The sequence below is a fragment of the Cynara cardunculus genome (assembly GCF_001531365.2).
Source record: "Cynara cardunculus var. scolymus isolate 2C chromosome LG 1, CcrdV1, whole genome shotgun sequence".
Taxonomy (NCBI): domain Eukaryota; kingdom Viridiplantae; phylum Streptophyta; class Magnoliopsida; order Asterales; family Asteraceae; genus Cynara; species Cynara cardunculus.
Window position 1 is genome coordinate 44,210,780 of NC_037528.1, and position 19,583 is coordinate 44,230,362.

The 19,583-nt window shown below is 30.1% G+C and overlaps 1 protein-coding gene and 1 pseudogene across 1 annotated transcript; both read right to left on the reverse strand.

Moving 5' to 3' along the window:
• Positions 1 to 7,672: 7,672 nt before the first annotated feature.
• LOC112528267 (CRIB domain-containing protein RIC4-like) lies at positions 7,673 to 8,806 on the reverse strand. The gene is made up of 3 exons (XM_025139264.1): positions 8,666 to 8,806; positions 8,349 to 8,522; positions 7,673 to 8,007 (listed from the first exon to the last, which is right to left on the reverse strand). Exons 1-3 carry the CDS (start codon positions 8,793 to 8,795, stop codon positions 7,751 to 7,753), a joined length of 561 nt encoding a protein of 186 aa, XP_024995032.1. The 5' UTR covers positions 8,796 to 8,806; the 3' UTR covers positions 7,673 to 7,750.
• Positions 8,807 to 14,668: 5,862 nt separating this feature from the next.
• Positions 14,669 to 16,761, reverse strand: LOC112500512 (annotated as a pseudogene).
• Positions 16,762 to 19,583: the final 2,822 nt, after the last annotated feature.

Sequence of the window (19,583 nt, forward strand, 5' to 3'; positions counted from 1 at the left end):
TGAATGTAAAAGGACAGCAAATGGTCGTTAGGAAACATAAGGTCCATAATGTCGATTTGGTCTTTGTCTATTTCCTTTTCCCTTGACATGTCGGAACTAAACCAGGGTAAGTGGCATAGACAAGAAGTGGGGTCAAGGTCAGGGTCACTGTCAGGGTCGGGCATAAACATTAATTACTATTAGTAGTCGAATTAAGTATCTCTTATTGTCAATAAAGATTCATATCCATGGGATTCCAGAGAGTAATTCCTGATGTTTACCCGTTCATCGAGTATTTGAACTTTGTTGAGAAGCAATTTGAGATACATCAAATACACATGCTATGAGAACCAAGTATGATGTAGTGGTTTCTATTAGTATAGTTGAGCACATCACGATGATTGACAACATGACAATAAGGGGTCACAAACGCAAAAAACCGACTTGACTAAAAGATGACATTATGATGTGATTACACTGATATGTTGTATCAAGTGTAGCCTTATCTCATATAATTCAAAATCTAATAGCATATTTAATTAAAAAACACACCAACATAATAAGAAAACGTAGCCAATGACAGAGTTAGAAATATACAATGATCAGTGAAATGAAAAGATGCATAATGAAACTTTAAACAACAGACAGAAGTAATCTAATAATATAGTGAACTGGACCCATATCCTCCAAAATCATTAAATTATTGTCGAAACAGATGAGATGCATGAGGTTTATTTATTTATTTATATTTTTGTATTTAAAATGAGATATTTTATCATGTATTTGATTATTCTTGTCTGTAATTAGTTACATGAATTCAAAACTGAAGCTTTAATAAGTTGTATTGACGCACAATTTAATTATAATCTTGAACTGTAAGTAATATATATCAATAAACAATATTTTATACATAAAAAATGACCTCTAAAATTTTTTGTCAGATTTTTATAATATAATATAAATATAAATAAAATTATTATTTAATTAATTAAGAAATATAGTAATTATGCAGATTTAAAAACTGCATATCATTTCCTTATTTTCATTTATTTTAGAAGGAAAGAATTAATTACTATGCTAAAGATAATATATAATTTAATTGAATTTATTTTAAGTAAATAAATCTATAATATACCATAACCCATTTTTATTAAAAAAATTAGAAATTATTTTTTATACATAAAATATTGTTTATTGATGCATATTACTTAAAATTTAAGATTACATTTAAGTACGTAAGTACAATTTATCAAAGCTCCATGTTCGAATCTGTGTAAGTAATAGCAGATAAACATAACCAAATAAAGATAAACATCTCAATTTAGATAATAAAAAAATATAATTAACATAATCATTGAGTTATAACAGTATTATTAAATCAAAAACAAATTACTTCGTTATTAAGCCTAAATTAAATTATGTATACTATATTATAAAGTATTTGACAAAAACTCTTAAAAACCATTTTTTATGCATGAAGTACTGTTTATTGATGTATATTACTTAAAATTCAAAATTACAAGTAAATTGTGCGTAAGTACAACTTATTAAAGTTTCATGTTTGAATTCGTGTAACTAACTGCAGATAAACATAATTGAATATAAGATAAATATCTCATTTTAAATATAAAAATCTAAAAAAAATTAAGATAATTATTGACTTCTAACAAAATATTTGATCATTATATTTATAAAAAAATTATATTATTAAATCAAAATTAAATTTTGAATTAAAGAAATACACACATAAAAAAAAGAAATTTTAAATAGTTAGTTTGATACTAATATTAATTTTTTTTTCAATTTTTTATGATGTCTTCGTACTTATATTTTATTCAAAAAATAAAAACATTATTTTTTTTCTCAAAACCACATAAAACCGACATCGATTGAGATAAAAAAAAAGAAATAAAATGAAACATTAAAATCGAGATGTATCTCGCTACATTGTGTGGGTACTCTTCTAGTAATAGAAAATGAATTAAATAAATTATAAAAAACTAGAACTTTTAAATAGTTAATTTAATACTAGTATTTATATATTTTTTTCAAACTTTTAAGATATCTTTAAGTTTATATTTTATTTAAAAATAAAAATATTTTTATTTTTTCAAAATCTTTTATAATATTAACAAAAATAAAAAATAAAATAAAATATTAAAATCAAGATATAATTTAATACACACGGTAATTTTTCAGTTTTAAAGGTTGTTTAATAAATAATAAAAAAGAAATCTATATTCAATAACTAACTACCAAGTCAGTTGAATAATACGTCCCTTTTATCACGATATGCATGTGACGACGACGTCTTAGGTTTCAAATCTTGAAAATCTAGAAGATTAAAGAAAATAAAAAATAAAAAAAAATGGAAGAGGTGGGCCCCACTTTATATGTGGGATTTCAGCAAGGCCTAAGTTTTTGACCTTTGTTTCAAACCGGTCAAAGATTTGAATCCTCATCGGCTACTTTCTAGAAACTACAAATTTCTATGGGATTATAATTTATCCCCTTTTTATTTATTTATTTATTAATTAAAATAAATGAAAATTTCATAAAATCATCTTTTTTGAATAAACTTTATTGAGAAAAAAGAAAGATGATACGGTCAATAAAAAATTTTTGTCAAATAAACACAGAACAAAAAGCAATAAGCAAACACGAACAGAAAGCTGAATCTGGAATCTGTTGCTAAACGAACAGAAAAGACATCAAAGCAAGCACGAAGCTGTCCGACAGATACAACCGAACCAAGAACTAAACCCCGAACTAGACTCCAGGAAGCGGATTCATGGAGGCGATTGATGATCCCGTATGAAGAAAGCGAAACAATGAATCAAGTAAATTAACAACATTCGCATGTGTTGCAGTACCAGTCCATTCCACTCCACCTACTTTACCTGTTTCTTTTTAAAACAATTTGAAATCCAATGGAAAGAAAAGCAATTGGATTTTGAAAGCTAAATCTGGAATTTGTTGCTTTATGAATTAGGGGTGAGCATAGGCGGGTACCCGTCCTATTTGACAGGAACCGGAACCGACAATAAGCAGTTCTTGAGATATTGGAACCGGAATCGGAAGCAGTTAGGGCAGTTCTTGAATTTTTGGAACCGGAACAGCCGGGAACCGGTTCCGGGTACCCGCTTCCTAAAATATTAAAATTTTGTTATTTAGAAATAAAAAATAAAACATTGTCAAAACACTAAATAAATAAACAAGAATACAAATTATACGGAATAATGGTTACAAATATTGTTTAACGATTACAAAACATAATAGACAAATAGTAAATGTTGAAAGTTTAATGATTACATACTATAATTGTAAATGTTCAAAGTTTAACGATTACATACTACGAATCCAATTAAACACATAATTTTAAATACAACGATGATTCGATGAGGACGGTCCCGTAAGAGGCCTCAGGCCTGAGAGTATGAGTCGATGAGGCGCAGAGGCGGGACCAAAAATTTGACTAATGTTAGTCTACCAACAAAAGAAATTGAAAGAGCTTTATATGATGCCAATTTTATTTTTTTAGACTTTTTCATTTGAACAATTAAGTCCTTAAACTTTTTTTTAAAAAAATAAATCATTAAATTTTCTTATTTTGAATTATTAAGTTTCTGAGCATTTTTTGAATAATAAATTATCGAATTTCTAAAAAAGGTTATTTACATTTTTTTTAACTCAAAAAATTTAACTGTAATCGACTAGAAAGATTTTAAACTAGAAAAAGAAAACATAAATCAGTTTTCTATTCTCAAATCCTACGTCATGCAAACCGCACATTTAACGTCATCGCTCCCCCACTACCCTTCAACGCCCCCATGGTCAATTATTCTCCATCGCTACCTAACTCATCACGGTCGTTAATTCCTTTGATCGTTTTTTTGTTTTTCAATTTTCCCTTTTTTTAATCTATTTATATGTACACCATTAAACTGTTGTGAAAGAAAAGGAATATTGGGGCCTACAACTTTTCCGAGACGACTAGCATCCCTCTCCACTGCGTATTTATCGAACAAAGAAGACAACTATAGCTCATGTCACGTCGAGGTACTGCAGAAGAAAAAACTGCAAAAGCCGATCCAATTCGAAAAACAATAAAAACATATAAAAAATAGAGAGATCGATGGTAGGGGCTAACGACGACACTGAGTGGTATGGACAACGGACGGTGATGGGGCGACGAGAGGTGGCGAGAGGGAGTGATGTTGGACGCAAGGGTTTGAATGTCGTAGGGTTTGGGAACGATACATGTAGTTTTTTTTTGGTTAAAAAAATACGTAGGTAACTAATTTTTAAAAGTTTGATTGTTTAATTTATTCAAAAAAAAAAAAACTATTCAAGTACTTAAATTTCAAAATGAGAAAGTTTAATGGTATATTAATTCAAAAAAAAATCTATATATATATTAAAGAAGAAACCACATGCAATGATGTGGCATTTTCTCAAAACAAGAAAATGATTTATCTTTATTCTCCTTTTCTCAAGCTTCTTCTACTTTAATATTTGTTTTTTGTGTTTCATATTCACATTTAAGATCATTTAATTAAGATCATTTAATTAGGTTGTTTCAACCTATTCATGTTCCCTCTAATAAGTACTATTTTAACTCTCATTATTTCTCTTTATTCGGTTACAATTGTTCATCTTCTCTTCATGGTACACCTTTATAATAATCTCTCAATTCTTCATCTTCATCTCTATTCATGTATAATTTTGTGGTACATCTCTATGATAACCTATCTATTAATCTTTCAATTCTTCCTCTCTATTCATGTATAATTTTGTAGTACACCTCTATGATAATCTCTCTATTAATCTCTCAATTCTTTCTCTCTATTCAGTTATAAATTTGTGGATGCGATTTGCATTTTTGTTGATTTGAGGTGTCATTCAATAAGACAAATAATAGTATGAGTTTTTGCTAATGTAAGTATAATATTTCTTTTTTAGTCGGAGATATTCACATTAAAGTTGAAATTATGTAGGCATATGGAGTTTTTGTGGGATAAAGTGACATATGAATCCTTGAAGAAATAGTGTAACATTGGATAGAAAAAAAAACCTCTTAATTTTTCCTCTCTATTCAGTTTTTGAGGTGATTTGCACTTTTGTTTATTTGAGGCGTCATTCAATAAGAGAAATATGATATGAGTTTTTGTTAATGTRAGTATAGTATTTTCGTCTTTTAATTGGAKATATTCACACTAAAATTGGAATTATACAAACATATGAATCTCTCAATTCTTTCTCTCCATTCAGTTATAATTTTGTGGGGGTGATTTGCATTTTTGTTGATTTTAGGCGTTAGTCAATAAGACTAATCATAGTATGAGTTTTTGCTTATGTAAGTATAGTATTTCGTCTTTTAGTCGGAGAATTCACACTAAAGTTGGAATTATGTAGGCATATGATTTTTTTTTTTGTGTGGATGAAGTGGCATATGAATCTTTGATGAAATAAGGTAACATTGTTTAGCATAAAAATCTCTTTTAATCTCCCAATTCTTCTTCTTTATTCAGTTTTTGTGGATGTGTTTTTTTTATTTTTTTTATTTGAGGAGTAATTCATGAAAACAAATATGATATGAGTTTTTGTTTTTGTTGATGTTAATCGGTCTATTGAGATTTTTTTTCCTTTTTTAGCATTGAGCTTGTAAATTATTTTCTAATATTTTTAATTCTTAAAGAAGAAACCAAACATAATGAGGTGTTATCCTCTAAACATTAGAAACCAATTTTTTTTCTTAGATTTTTTATTTTTTAAAATATTTGATATATGTAAAAGACTTTTCCATTCCTATATTTAAAATATGAAATTCAATATATACATATATTTTATTTTATATAATTTTATTAAAACCTCTATTTTCAGGATTTTTTTATAAATAAACCAAACTATGAACTGTCTAAAACAAATCTAAAAAGCTTGAACAAGTCAATAAAAAAAATAACAAATCAATCAGACTCTTGTATATCTAGAATGGTCATAATATTAGCTATTATTTTCATTTTATGCAATCGCATGTAGGAAAAAAGTGGTTTCAATGAGGTTCTTGACCAATATTACAAATGAGTATATCATGAACTAATATAAGCAAATTGCAAAAATATTCAACAATTATATCAATATAAATAACAACACAATTATTGCTTGGTGAATATAAATATTTTATGAGAATATATGTAGAAGATAAATTGATATGTATTATGGTAAAATAATTCTCTTAATACACCTCATGATTATAATCAATATTTTCACATATTTTTTTTATGATTTTGAACCAATCACAAAGTTTGATATAATAAAAAATTGATATATAAGACTTAATAATTTTATATATATATATATATATATATATATAATATTAAAAGAACAACCAATAATGATAAGTTAGATTCATATATCAAAGATAATATTGATTCTTATTAGTTTAATATTTAAATGTGATCATCGACTCATTTAGCTAATTTCAATAAATTTTTAAAAAATTTATCGTCATCGCGCAATGCGCGATGTCCTTAAAAAATTTAGTTTAAGGACTTAACCATTCAAAATGAAAAGTTTATTGGTTCTTTTTTTTTTGACTTTTTCCTAAAAGTTTGTGTTATATTCGATTTATTTTTATTACGGATTTTATAAATTTTTTTTACCCCAACCCTGAATCGATCCGTAACTCCAGCTCTAAGGCCCTGTTTGATTTGATGAATGTTTTTTAAGTGATTTGAATTTTGTGGATTGATTTGAAATCAGAAAGATTTGGAATATTTGGTGGATTTTCTTCGTATTTCATTTTTTTGTAAATAATAATTTATAACAACTTATAAAAATAATTAAATTACTTTTTTTATATTAATTGACTGCTACAAAGTTTTATGAAATAAGTGTTTTAATATCTATACTATATTATAAAGCATTTAAGAAAAACTTTTAAAATGATTTTTTATGCATGAAGTACTGTTTATTGATGCATAATACTTAAAATTCAATATTACAAGTAAATTGTGCGTAAGTACAACTTATTGAAGTTTTTTTTTTGAATTTGTGTAACTAACTGCAGATAAACAAAATCAAATGACTCAGCTCGGATCGACTCAACTCGAAAAATTTAATCGAGGTTTCGAATGAGTCAAGTCGAACATTAGTGTTATGAAGCTCGACTCATCAAATTAAACGAGTTCTATTTTCCATGCGAAATCGACTTGAACTCATGATTTATTAAGCTCGAGATCGAATAACTTATTAAAAACTCGAATCGTTAACAACCCTAGCCGCCCTTCATATTTGCTAATCAAACCGGCCACAATCATCAATTGGGTCGGGTTGATGTCAGGTACATAAGGCTTCATATCACTTGCTTAAAGAAACTACTATCGACCGTCACACCATTTTCATTCCCGGATAAAGAAACTACTATCGACCGTCACACCTTTATTACTTCTAATAAGCCACTGATTTGCCAATAATTTCAAAAATGCCACTGTCGGTTTTATTTGTCTAAAATAAATGCCCACAAAGTTTCATCACGACTATACGGAAATTTCTTAAAGAAGATGGAATGATTCGATGGCAAGTAGCTCAAAAGTACAATTAATGAAATACGATGGTAAAATTTAAAACCACCGTACCAGCTATTAACTTAAATAAAACTGTAAACAATCAAGACCACGAAACAGGTTTCGAAAAATAGTAAGTGTATAGTATTAAACGATACACAAGTGAACACGATTATTGTTGGTACAATATATATGATGGTAAAATTTTACGCCATACTTGGTTCAGTAGCATATTTCGTGTTGTCATGAGATGGATCAATCGACATGCACATGGCCAGCCGCTCCTCAAGTTGTGCAAACGAAATAGGGCAAAAGCCGAGGAACTCTGAGGTTGTGTGATTACCATGGCGGTTGACATCCGAGGTTACAGATCCATCAAACCCTACGTGTGCCACGTGCTTTACATCTGTTGGAAGCCCGATTTCCAGCTCCATTTGCGCTTCTTCAATTTCCTCCTTCGACACTACAACAATGTAAATATGCAAATGAAAGTAATTACACAGGGTACGAGTTTGTTGCATAATGATTTGATGAGGAGCAGATTCATGAATTAACAGATGTCTTCATGTTTTCGGTTTGTATTCATTTCAGTTAAAATAAACAGATCTCATAAAATTAACACTTTTTTATTTTCACGTCTTTTTTAGGCAAGAATTACTCATGTTTACTTTTCCGTTTTGAATGGCCACATGACAAAAATAAATCTGCCCGTAAAGGGCTGAATTTTGTATACTGAATAACTCTATATGTGTCTGTGCTTTCATTATGTGTCATGATTACATGTTAATGAGAGTAGTTACTCACCAAGTGATTGGGACAAGTTTTTGATGCTTCTCGTGAGCCTGTGAAGCCCAACAGATACGTTGGGCTTCGAAAGTGCCAAGAACCTAAACGAGCCCTTCGCCAAGTTTTCACTTGCCGTCGCTGCTCCTAATTCTTCATCTTTCGGATCTCTAGGAATGTCAAACGATCTACGCACTACAAACATGATAACATCATCATAAAATCACGTATTTTCTTATACAACATAACAAACCAATCAAATTTGTTGAAAATAAATAAAACCCAACTGTCAATTCCTATTTTGAACAAATCTGTGATAAGAAAATAGTCAAATATACCCATGCGAGATGAGTTGAGTTCTTCCTTTGGTCTTCTACCATGTTGTACACAGACTGCGATGCTAGAAGCAGAGACACAACCAGTGGCAAAGGGGAAAACTACAAGACGTTCCATTCGATCTTTCATCATCGCAACAGATACAGATAGAAAATGGTAGTGGTTGCAAGAGATTTTGCAATGAAATTGGTTAGAATATTGGGTGGGGTTAGTTATATAGTGAAAATAGATATGAACATGCTTTGCAAGGAAGATAGAATGATGCTATATGTAATGAGAACCTTTTTGAGTCCAAATTTGAGCTCAAAGTTTTGAGTTTGGTAGAGAGATCTCAAGTAGTAGATGCAATAAAACCTTAAATATGTTGTTTCTAAGTTTAAAGCAATGAAAATGAAGGCCAAAATGGCCACTTAAGACTCTTAAAATGAAAGATATATATATATATATATATATATATATTTGACGTTTCATATGCAATCCATCACATTTATACAAACAATGCAACTCAATAAATTGATATATTTATGGAAATGATGAGAGTTGATTTATTATGATTTGAATTTTTATGGAAGATGATTAGAGTTCATTAATTATGATCAATACTTTATATTAGGAAACAATTAAAACTTTTATGAAATCATATATTCATCAAATTAAATAGACGGTTGAGATTGAATTGTATTGGTTGTACAAATGTAAAGGGTTACATAATAACTCACCTCTCTCTCTCTCTCTCTCTCTCTCTCTCTATATATATATATATATATATATATATATACTTGGGATCATGTGAGACCAAGGGTTTTTCGTGAGACCCGTAAAACCAATTCTCAACCCTTGGATTAGATCTACAATCTAAACATTAATAATCACAAAATTGCCACGAGACTTCTCAATAATCACAAAATTATCACCGTGCAACTGTAGACCATTAGATCATTAGCTTATAAAGTTGATCAATGAACATAAATTGGTCTTACAGGTCTTACGAACAACCTTTGGTCTCACGTGAATCCAATCATATATATATATATATATATATGTATGTATATATATAGATAGATATTGTTTTTTAAAGAAAAAGTAAGCAAATTTGGAAGTGGTGTCTACCACAACCACCAAAGAGTATATCCCCAGCAATCTCATTATCATTGGTTTTGGATTTCAAAATGTCCAATAAAACATGAACATGCATTGCACCAATATTTCAGAATTTATCAATTACGGATTTTTCTATTTAAATTAATTTCATATATTATTTTGTGATTTTAATTTATAAGATTTTTAATATAAAACATATTGTATGAATTGTTTTGTTTATTATTCGTCCACCCGATCTATAGCCTTGATATAAATACAATAGGAACGAAAGATGATGTGAATATAAGAGTTATGGTGAGAAGCGTAAGAATATATATTTGGACTATTGATCACTTTTAATCTTAAACTAATTACTGAATTATGGTTTAGAAAGGAATTGATATGATGTTTTTCATTAGTGTTGATCTAGCGGAATTCTTCAACTAGAATTGATATATATATATATATATATAGGGGAGCGTTCAAATAAAAACCACTCAATTTATAAAAACCGTGAAAACCTTATTCAACCAATCATAATTTTTCATTTTGTTCATTTTTTTGTATTTATGAGAGGTTGATTAACCATTTTTATTGTGGAGGGTATTAATCATGGATATTATCATCTTCATTATTTTAATTTTAAAGAAATACATGAAACAGTTTCATTAAATACTATATGAAACAATTTCATAACCATATATGAAACAAATTAATCAAAAAAAAAGTATTATATGAAACAATTTCACAAGATCAAACAATTTCATGAAAAAATTTCATAAGATTAAACAATGAAATCGACGTATGAGGGTGGTTTGTACGGTTTTTACAAATGAGGGTGGTTTGTACGGTTTTTACAAATGAGGGTGGTTTTCATTTGATCGCTCCTCTATATATATATATATATATATATATATATATTAAAGGATGGTCAAATGGGTTGATGGTCAAAATATTATCAATATGAATTATTTATGTATTGATAAAATTACATGTTGTTCAAATTGATATTCAAAATTAAAAAAAAAAATGCAAGATTGTCATAACAACTAGTTGATCGATGCATTATTGATACTATGCTATTTTTGAAAAGATGAGTTTGTCAGAGAAAAGACACCTACAAAAATATATATATATATATATATATATATATATATGTACACACACATATATATATATATATGTGTATATAGATATAGAATCGTATGAAAATGAGAGTTAAGATGAGAAGTGTAAGAAGAGATCTGAACTCTTGGTCACCTTTAATCCCAAGCCCACCCATGAATCGCGCATGATACAGAGATTGATCCGGTGCATCTCACTGCATCTCAAACTAATGTGCATCCAATGATGTAAATCTCTTTTTATGCTTTTCACTTTAACTCTCTTTCTCATCAGAATTCAACCTCATATTTATAATATATTATTGGGTAACATGTCCTTTAACGTTCTTAGAACTTGGAATTTTTAATTGAACAATTTAAAACAATATTAAGAATATATATATATATATATATATATATATTTATGTGTGTGTGTTTTTTTAAGACGAAAGATCGTGTGAGAAAATATGTTAAGAATGTATTCACCTTTGATCTCAAACCTACTCATGAATCGTATAAGGATTGATCCAGTGAATCTTGGTGCATCTTTAAGGGTGTCGATCCCTTCTCACATTCACTTTAAGATGGATTAAATCTTGCAAAGTCGTTCAACGTGTTTTTAGTGTTATTTGATCATTTCGAGGGTTTTTTTTTTGTAACTTTTTAGTTGATTTTTATGGATTTTTTTTCGGTTTTTTGGTTGAATTCAAAAGACTTTTTTAGTTGATTTTGTGGGGATTTTTTAGTTTTTTGATTGATTTCAATGGATTTTTTTCCTGGTTTTTTGATTGATTTTTCTTATATTTAATAAATATTTTGGAATATCCTTCAAAGTTGTACGGGTCCACATTTCGTACCTCACAAAAAATTCTACTTATGAAAATAAGTTAAGCATGTACATAAGACCCTCGTTCAAGGCTTAGTATGTCCGTCTCTACTCCCAATGAGCATATTAACTGATTATTTATAATTTTTCTAAAATACAATATTAAGGGGGTGTTTGGGATTGCTTATTTAAAACAACTTATGTTTTTTTTTTGTAAAAATGCTTATTAACTTATGTGGTATCAAACTGGAGTTAAATAAAATATGGTTAAAATTGTAAACTGATAATAAGCAGTTTTTCATAAGTCAAGAAAGATTAACTTATCAAAAACAGCTTATTACCGGTTTGGCACCGGTATAAGCAGTTTTTTTTTTTCTTATCCAAACACTAAAAAACAGTTTATCACCGGTGCCAAACTAAAATGAGTTAAAAAACAGCCTTTATAAGCAATCCCAACCCAAATACCCCCTAAAAGTTTGTAGATTTATATAAAAAAAAATATATTCAATTGAAACAGATTTTTTATTTTAAAGAATTTAACATTAATTATAATATTAAAATATTTTATAAATTTATCATCTCAATGCACTTTAAAAAGTTTTCATATAAAATAATTATATATTCAATTTTATTATTAAAAATGATTAAAAAATAATTTCTTCCTTCTCAAGTCTCACAATAAATGTATTTTTCAGGAACCGTTTAGGAAATTACCAAAATCTTCATATTTTCTACTTTAGAAAGTCTCTTAAAAAATACTCTAACACGTTAAAAAGGATGTCGAAATAACGATCGACCAGAGGTAATTCAGTAATGTTGTTTTAACAATGTTGCATATGTATGTTCGTCTTATTCACTGTATGTTGTAACACCATTTTTTTGTAACGTAAAATTGTAAAGACCTATCTCGAATGTCCAGAACTAGCACAACGTTCATAAAAATCGATGCCAAGATTTGTTTTCTTGGGGAACACCTCTCGTAAGTTGTAATTTTCCTCTCTTTTATAGTAACCTTTTTTTCTCGGAGTTTCGTCCCTTCCTTCAGAAAAAAGTAGATGCCAAGAAGTGTCTTTTGGATTTCTAGATTTTCTTTTTTCCCTTTGTGACAAAAGAGTTCATAAAATGTAAAAAATGTCTAAATGTTCTAATAAACTGTTTTATAAGAGTTAAGTTTATGGAACCAAACAATTGTATGTTCTATGTAAGAGTGCTGCAATAAATTTATAAGATGCATTTGGATTTTTTAATTTTAGGGCACTTTTGAAATAAAGTGTCATATTAGCTTTTTACAGGACAGTTTTGAGAATTATCTGTATAAACACATCTTTTTATAAGACACTTGTTTTTATAAAACATTCTTTCAAATAATATTATGTAAAAAAATTAGTAGGACATTTTATTTCAAAATTGACCTAAAAACTTGTTAAGATGTTTAAAATCGTCATATAAACTTATTGTAATACTTTTAAGTCTTATAAAACAGTCTAATAGAATAACATATAGACATTTTTAGTGACACGTAAATATTTTCTTTCTAATCCAAACGTTTATAAAATTTGACAAAACATATCCCTAAACTTCCTATCTTGCAATTCTACACCTCAAAACAAAATTTCTGAATTTATTTATTAATACTATGAATAAAAAAGTTTCTCTGACTGTTGTTACATATGTATTTATATATGTGTGTTATTATATATATATATATATATATTGTTACATATGTATTTATATATGTGTGTTATTTTATATATATATATATATATGGGCCTAATCAAATGAGAATTGATTAGTTTGTGATAACTATGAGATCCAATCTCAATCATAATTCAACGGATAAATTAGGAAATTAACAATTATGGTAATTTAAGTTAAAATTATAAGTATATGGAATATTAGGTATTTTTAAAAAACTCATCTCTCCTCTCTCCGACCTCCAATCTTCCGGCCTCCAGTGAAATAAGTATCACAGTATATCACAATGGGTATCAAATTGTGTATATTTGTTTTTAAGGTTTGAGTTGGTATCACAGGATATCACAATGGTTATCACATTGTGTATATTTGTGATTACTTGGTACCTGTCGGATTAATGTTCACCGGAGGCCGGAGATTGGAGGTCGGAGAGATGAGAGAGGAGAGAGGAGTTTTTTAAAAATACCTAAAATATCCTCTAATTATAATTTTAACTCAAATTACCATAATTATTAATTTCCTAATTTATCCATTGATTTATGGTTGAGATTGGATCTCACAGTTAACACAAACTAATCAGTTTCCCCTTGAATGAGCTCCTATATATATATATATATATTCGCGAGACCCGCAAGACCAATTTATGTTCATTGATCAACTTTATAAGCTAATGATCTAATAGTCTAAAGTTGCATGGTGACATTTTTGTGATTATTGAGAAGTCTCGTGGCAATTTTGTGATTATGAATGTTCAGATTATAGATCAAATCCAAGTGTTGAGAATTGGTCTTACGGGTCTCGTGAAAAATCCTTAGTCTCACATGATCCCAAGTCTATATATATATATATATATATATATATATATATATATATATATATATATATAGCTAAACACATAATAACACACACACATATATATATACAACTTCTGTACATATAGGTTAGCTTAGAAGATTAACGTGAAACAAGAATTTTTATCGCCGATCTATCCTCTATCAAAAGTACTGATCTTTCTACAAACAAACTAACCAGCAGCATTCCCGATAGTATCGAAAGTCTGAAAGGTATCCAAAAGATAGATCTTGTCTCTGGTACCATGTGAAAATATATAAAACCCCATTAAGAGTAAGATGTATGCAGTTTCTACCTGAGATTGAGAGGTGGAGATATAGTCCCCGTTGTAAGAATCTGTGGAACCCCATTAGATTACTTTTCAGAATAGGCATTGAGGAGAGAAGAAAGATTCCAACATATATTGAGGAGAAATGATCCAAGTCTGGCAGATGTATGACTCCAACACATCCCCAACATAGGCTACAAGAGCATTTATTGTCACAGAGTGTCGAATCCATACAAAGATAGATCTTGTCTCTGATACCATGTGAAAATATATGAAACCCCATTAAATTGCTCCCCAGAAGAGCTGACAGAACAGATGTTCCAACATATATTGAGGAGAAATGGTTCAAATCTAAGCTCCAACATCCAGAAAAACCGTCGGCTCATAAGACGTAATCTTAATGTTTAGTTAATCCAAGATTGACCAGGTTGCTTTTTGATTCCCCTTTCTTGCATCACAGCCTTTAGCATTGCAGCCTCTTCCCATCTAGAATCAGAAGCACAAGCTTTTGACATCAAAACATAAGGTCCAGCTGCTAATGGCTCAAGTTCAAACAGCTTTTCAGAAACCCATCTCCCCATCTCTACATTTTTATGCAGATAACAAGAAAACAGAAATGCTTTCCAAACAGCGCTCGAATTCCAAATATTGTTCTCACCAATAAAACTCTTTATCTCGTTCAGCCGACCAGCTCGGCCCAAAAGATCAACCATACAAGTATAATGTTCGACTGTAGGCTTGATGCCATAAACGTCTTTCATTAACATGAAGTAATTGCAGCCTTCTTTAATCAAACCCGCATGACTGCAAGCAGTTAAAACCCCGATAAAAGTTACTTCATTTGGTTTAATCCCTTCATTTCGCATCAACTCAAAAAGCCGAATTGTCTCCTTTCCTTCACCGTGTGATGCAAAGTTACATATTGCTGCAGTGTATGAGACAATATTTCGGGTCTTGGATTCTTTGAAGATTGACCAAGAACATTGTAACCTGCCACATTTGGCGTACATTTTTATCATCGATGAACTTATAAAGACATCAGGTTGATGGCCGGTTTTGAATATATATGTATGTATAAGTTGACCAAGTTCCAGAAGCCCAGAATCAGCACAGGCTGAAAGCACAGCTGCAAGGGTGAACTTGTCTATTTCACGCTGATTGTTTACCATAAAGCTAAAAACTTTCAGACCATCCTCTATTTTACCGTTTTGAATGTACCCACTAATCATCGAACTTAGAGACACAGATGTGGCAAGTGATTCACCATGAGATTGATCAGTTTTGAAAACGATACTTGCCTTGTCTATTTCACCACATTTGCAGTACATATCAAGAAGTGAATTCTTGATAAATGGATCGTGTATTCCAACTCTCAAAAATTGACCATGAATCTGCTTTCCTAATTCAAGATGATGCAAAGAAGATGCCAATATCAATGATATCGAGAACGTAATGTGTGTAAAAGATGGACCTTTTGTCACCATCTCGTAAAGAAGCTGCAACGCGATTTGTGGACGCCCATTTTGAAGATATCCGTCAATGATGGTGTTCCAACTTGCTGCATTTTTTATGGGTAATCGCCTAAAGAATTCCTCAGCTTTCTCCATATCTCCATTCTTCAAGTATGCACTGATCATTATATTCCATGAGACAGTATCTTTAACACTCATCAACTCAAAGAACTTTCCAGCATAATCAAAAGCCTCACATTTCACATAAAAATCAAGTACAGAATTCTTCAATGTTGTATCGAAACAAACCCCATTTCTCAATATCCACCCAAGAATCGTTTTACCCATATTAAGCTCGTTTGCACTTGCACAACACTTGAAAACAGCCGAAAATGTGAACTGATTCGGGGTAATACTTTCTTTTTGCATCCGGCTAAATAAATCTAACGCCAGCTTGTACGACCCATTTCGAGAAAACCCAGAAATAAGGATAGTCCAAGATCGTACATCTCTCTCAGGCATTTCATCAAACATTCTGTGGGCAAACATTAAATTAGTGGACTTCACGTACAAGTTCAACAAATAGTTGCTCACATGCAACTGCTGAATAGAACCGTTCTTAATTACCGTAGCATGATCGATCCGCACGGAAAATTCGTTGGTTGGTTTAGGTGGGATTAGTTGTGTGACATCAAAAAGATGAGAATTTGAATGAAATTGAAGCAGGGTCGTCCTTATGATGGTATTTCGAGGGCACATGAAGTGGGGATTGCGATAGAACATAAGATAATAAGGCCATGAAGGCATGGTGAATCAGACGCATAGCTACTGAATCCTCATTCAAGGATTTGCCCAAATGCTTTTAGATTGAACATTATGTGAAGAAGGCAAGTCCTTTGGTTAAACCCAGAAATTTGATTTCTTGCCTGGCTGTGTGGAAGTGTGTGCAAACTAATCACACCCCGAGAAGGTAAGAATTTGAAGTACGAAAAAGAATGGAGAACTCATATGGAGAAAAAGATTTAGCATGTTATTTTAAAATATAAAAAATCTAAAATATAATTAGAATAATTATCGAATTTTAACATAATCATTATTTTTATAAAAAATTATATTGGATCAAAAATAAATTACTTCGTTATTAGACCTAAATTAAATTATAATAAAAAATTAAATTAAAGAAATTATACAAAAAAATGCTTTTAAATAGTTAATTTGATATTAATAACTAAGGGGCTGTTTGGCAGTTGCTGAATGATTTAGTTCAGAATAGTTAAGATGTTAGAATGGCTAAGAGGGTCAGAATGGTTAAGTGCTGAATGAAACAAAGTTGTTTGGTAATTGTTTTCTGAATGACAGCAAATTACCATTTTAACCCTCAAGAAATACAATCAATTCTAAACATTTTTTTAGAAAAAAAAGATGTTGTTCTTCATATCAAGATCACAAATCCTCAAGAAATTGCAAAATATAGGTAATCCAATCATCATTAACATTGTTACAAACATGAAATTAGCAATAAACACAATCAATTTCCAAAGAAAAATGCTACCCTAAACCAAACCCTAGACAGGAGAGGACGCAGCAGTGACTGAGATGCAAACCCTAGACAGGATCGGCGACGGCGACGGCAACGGCAATGTGAGGCTGTGGAAGGTGACGAGGCTGTGGAAGGCGACGAGCGGCGACGGCGACGGCGACGTGAGGCTGTGGAAGGCGACGAGGCTGTGGAAGGGGGAAATCGCGACCGAGCTTGCTGAGGAAGGCGGCGACGGCGAAGGAGCTTGCTGAGGAAGGCGGCGACGGCGAAGGAGCTTGCTGAGGAAGGCGCGACCGACCGGCGACGGCGACGGCGAAGGAGCTTGCTGAGGAAGGGGGAAACCTTTGGTTCTCACGGCGAAGATGGAGGCGATGGTTGGGGGAGACGATGGGAGCGGCCAAAGTGGAAGGGTAAAGAGGGAATAATGGTAATCTGAATGGTTTAGTGAACATCTATCCTCAAAATGGTTAAGAGGTTTGTGTCACCATTAAGAGGGCATTTTTTTTTGCCAAACATGTTTTACATCTGACCGATTAAGAGGAGACCTCTTAATGTCACCATTAAGAGGAATCCAAACAGCCCCTAAGTATTTTTCAAATTTTTATGAAATCTTCAAATTTATTTTTATTCAAAAGTAAAAACATTGTCTTTTTTCAAAACCACAGAAGTAATATTATATCAACAAAAAAAAAACGAAACATTAAAATGAAGATGTATCTCGTTGCATTACGCGAATATCTTTCTAGTTATATTATAAAGTATTTGACAAAAACTCTTAAAAACCATTTTTTATGCATGAAGTACTGTTTATTGATGCATATTACTTAAAATTCAAGATTACAAGTAAATTATGCGTAAGTACAACTTATTAAAACTTTATGTTTGAATTCGTGTAATTAACTGCGGATAAACATAATCAAATAAAGAATAAACATCTCATTTTAAATATAAAAAAATCTAAAATATAATTCGGATAATCATTAAGTTCTAACAAAATACTTAATTATTATCTTCATGAAAAATTATATTATTAAACCAAAGATAAAATAAATTGAATTAAAGAAATATACAAAAAAAAAATTAAATAGTTAGTTTGGTACTAATATAAATATATATATTTTTAATTTTTTATAATATATCTTTATATTTTTATTTTATTAAAAAAAATAAAACCATTATCGTTTTCTCAAAATCACATAAAACCGTATTATAACATCGACAGAGACAAAAAAAAATAAAAATTGAGATGTATCTCGTTGTATTGTGCGAGTACCCTTCTAATATATGCAGGTGTGTATTTAATTCTTTTAAGAATTTGCTATATAAATGAAAATCAAATTAAATTAAACTGTCCATTAACAATAAATGTTGATTTGCGTAGCTGATTGCCTGCAAATTTTATTTCAATAGATTTTTTAAAATTTTCATCAAAATATCTTTACATATATAAAAGGAAAACCTTGGGATATTATGGTGGTACCATGAGAATTAAGTATTTCCAAATGATGAATTGTGGTTAAGTTTTAGTTGTCTCACATTGATGAAGAGTTGAAAGATTTGAACAAAGAGAAATGTATAACAAAGGTGGATTAGATGTCTTTGTGTCAATTCATAGGGTTTGCATCGTAGAGTTGTCTTATTTTGGATGACCCTCTTTAAAATTCATAATCATGGTTGGAATCAAATCAAAACCAATCAAATGGTAAAAATTATAATGCAAATATAAAAGTGAAACCAAGAATGATGACTTGACAATATGAGGTTTGAGTGTTCTTTAAATCTAAAATAAGGTTGACTTTTATCATCTCACGTTGGTAGACAGATGACAGTTTGAAAGATGATGATGGATGTATAAAAGTGATGAAACTTTGAAATCTAAAACAGTGGTTGAAATCAAAACCAACTAATTAATAAATTTTTTGTGCAAATCAAATGCAAATGATACATTTTTTTTTGTAACAAAAGTTGTGATTATTGTAGTACTTATTTTGCAACAAACGGTGTCGAACACTAGTTAAATGTATGAGAGAGACCGTTAAGTTCTTTAAATTTAGAGAACTCTCAAAAAAATGATTATAGAAACAAATTTTTATTATATTTTCACC

What these genes read in the sequence shown, in the direction of transcription:
- LOC112528267 (XM_025139264.1), bottom strand. Translation starts at nt 8,795, where the DNA reads ATGATGAAAGATCGAATGGAACGTCTTGTAGTTTTCCCCTTTGCCACT. An exon ending in ACTCAACTCATCTCGCATGG is followed by an intron (nt 8,523 to 8,665) that starts GTATATTTGACT and finishes TCATGTTTGTAG; the next exon opens with TGCGTAGATCGTTTGACATT. An exon ending in AAACTTGTCCCAATCACTTG is followed by an intron (nt 8,008 to 8,348) that starts GTGAGTAACTAC and finishes ACATTGTTGTAG; the next exon opens with TGTCGAAGGAGGAAATTGAA.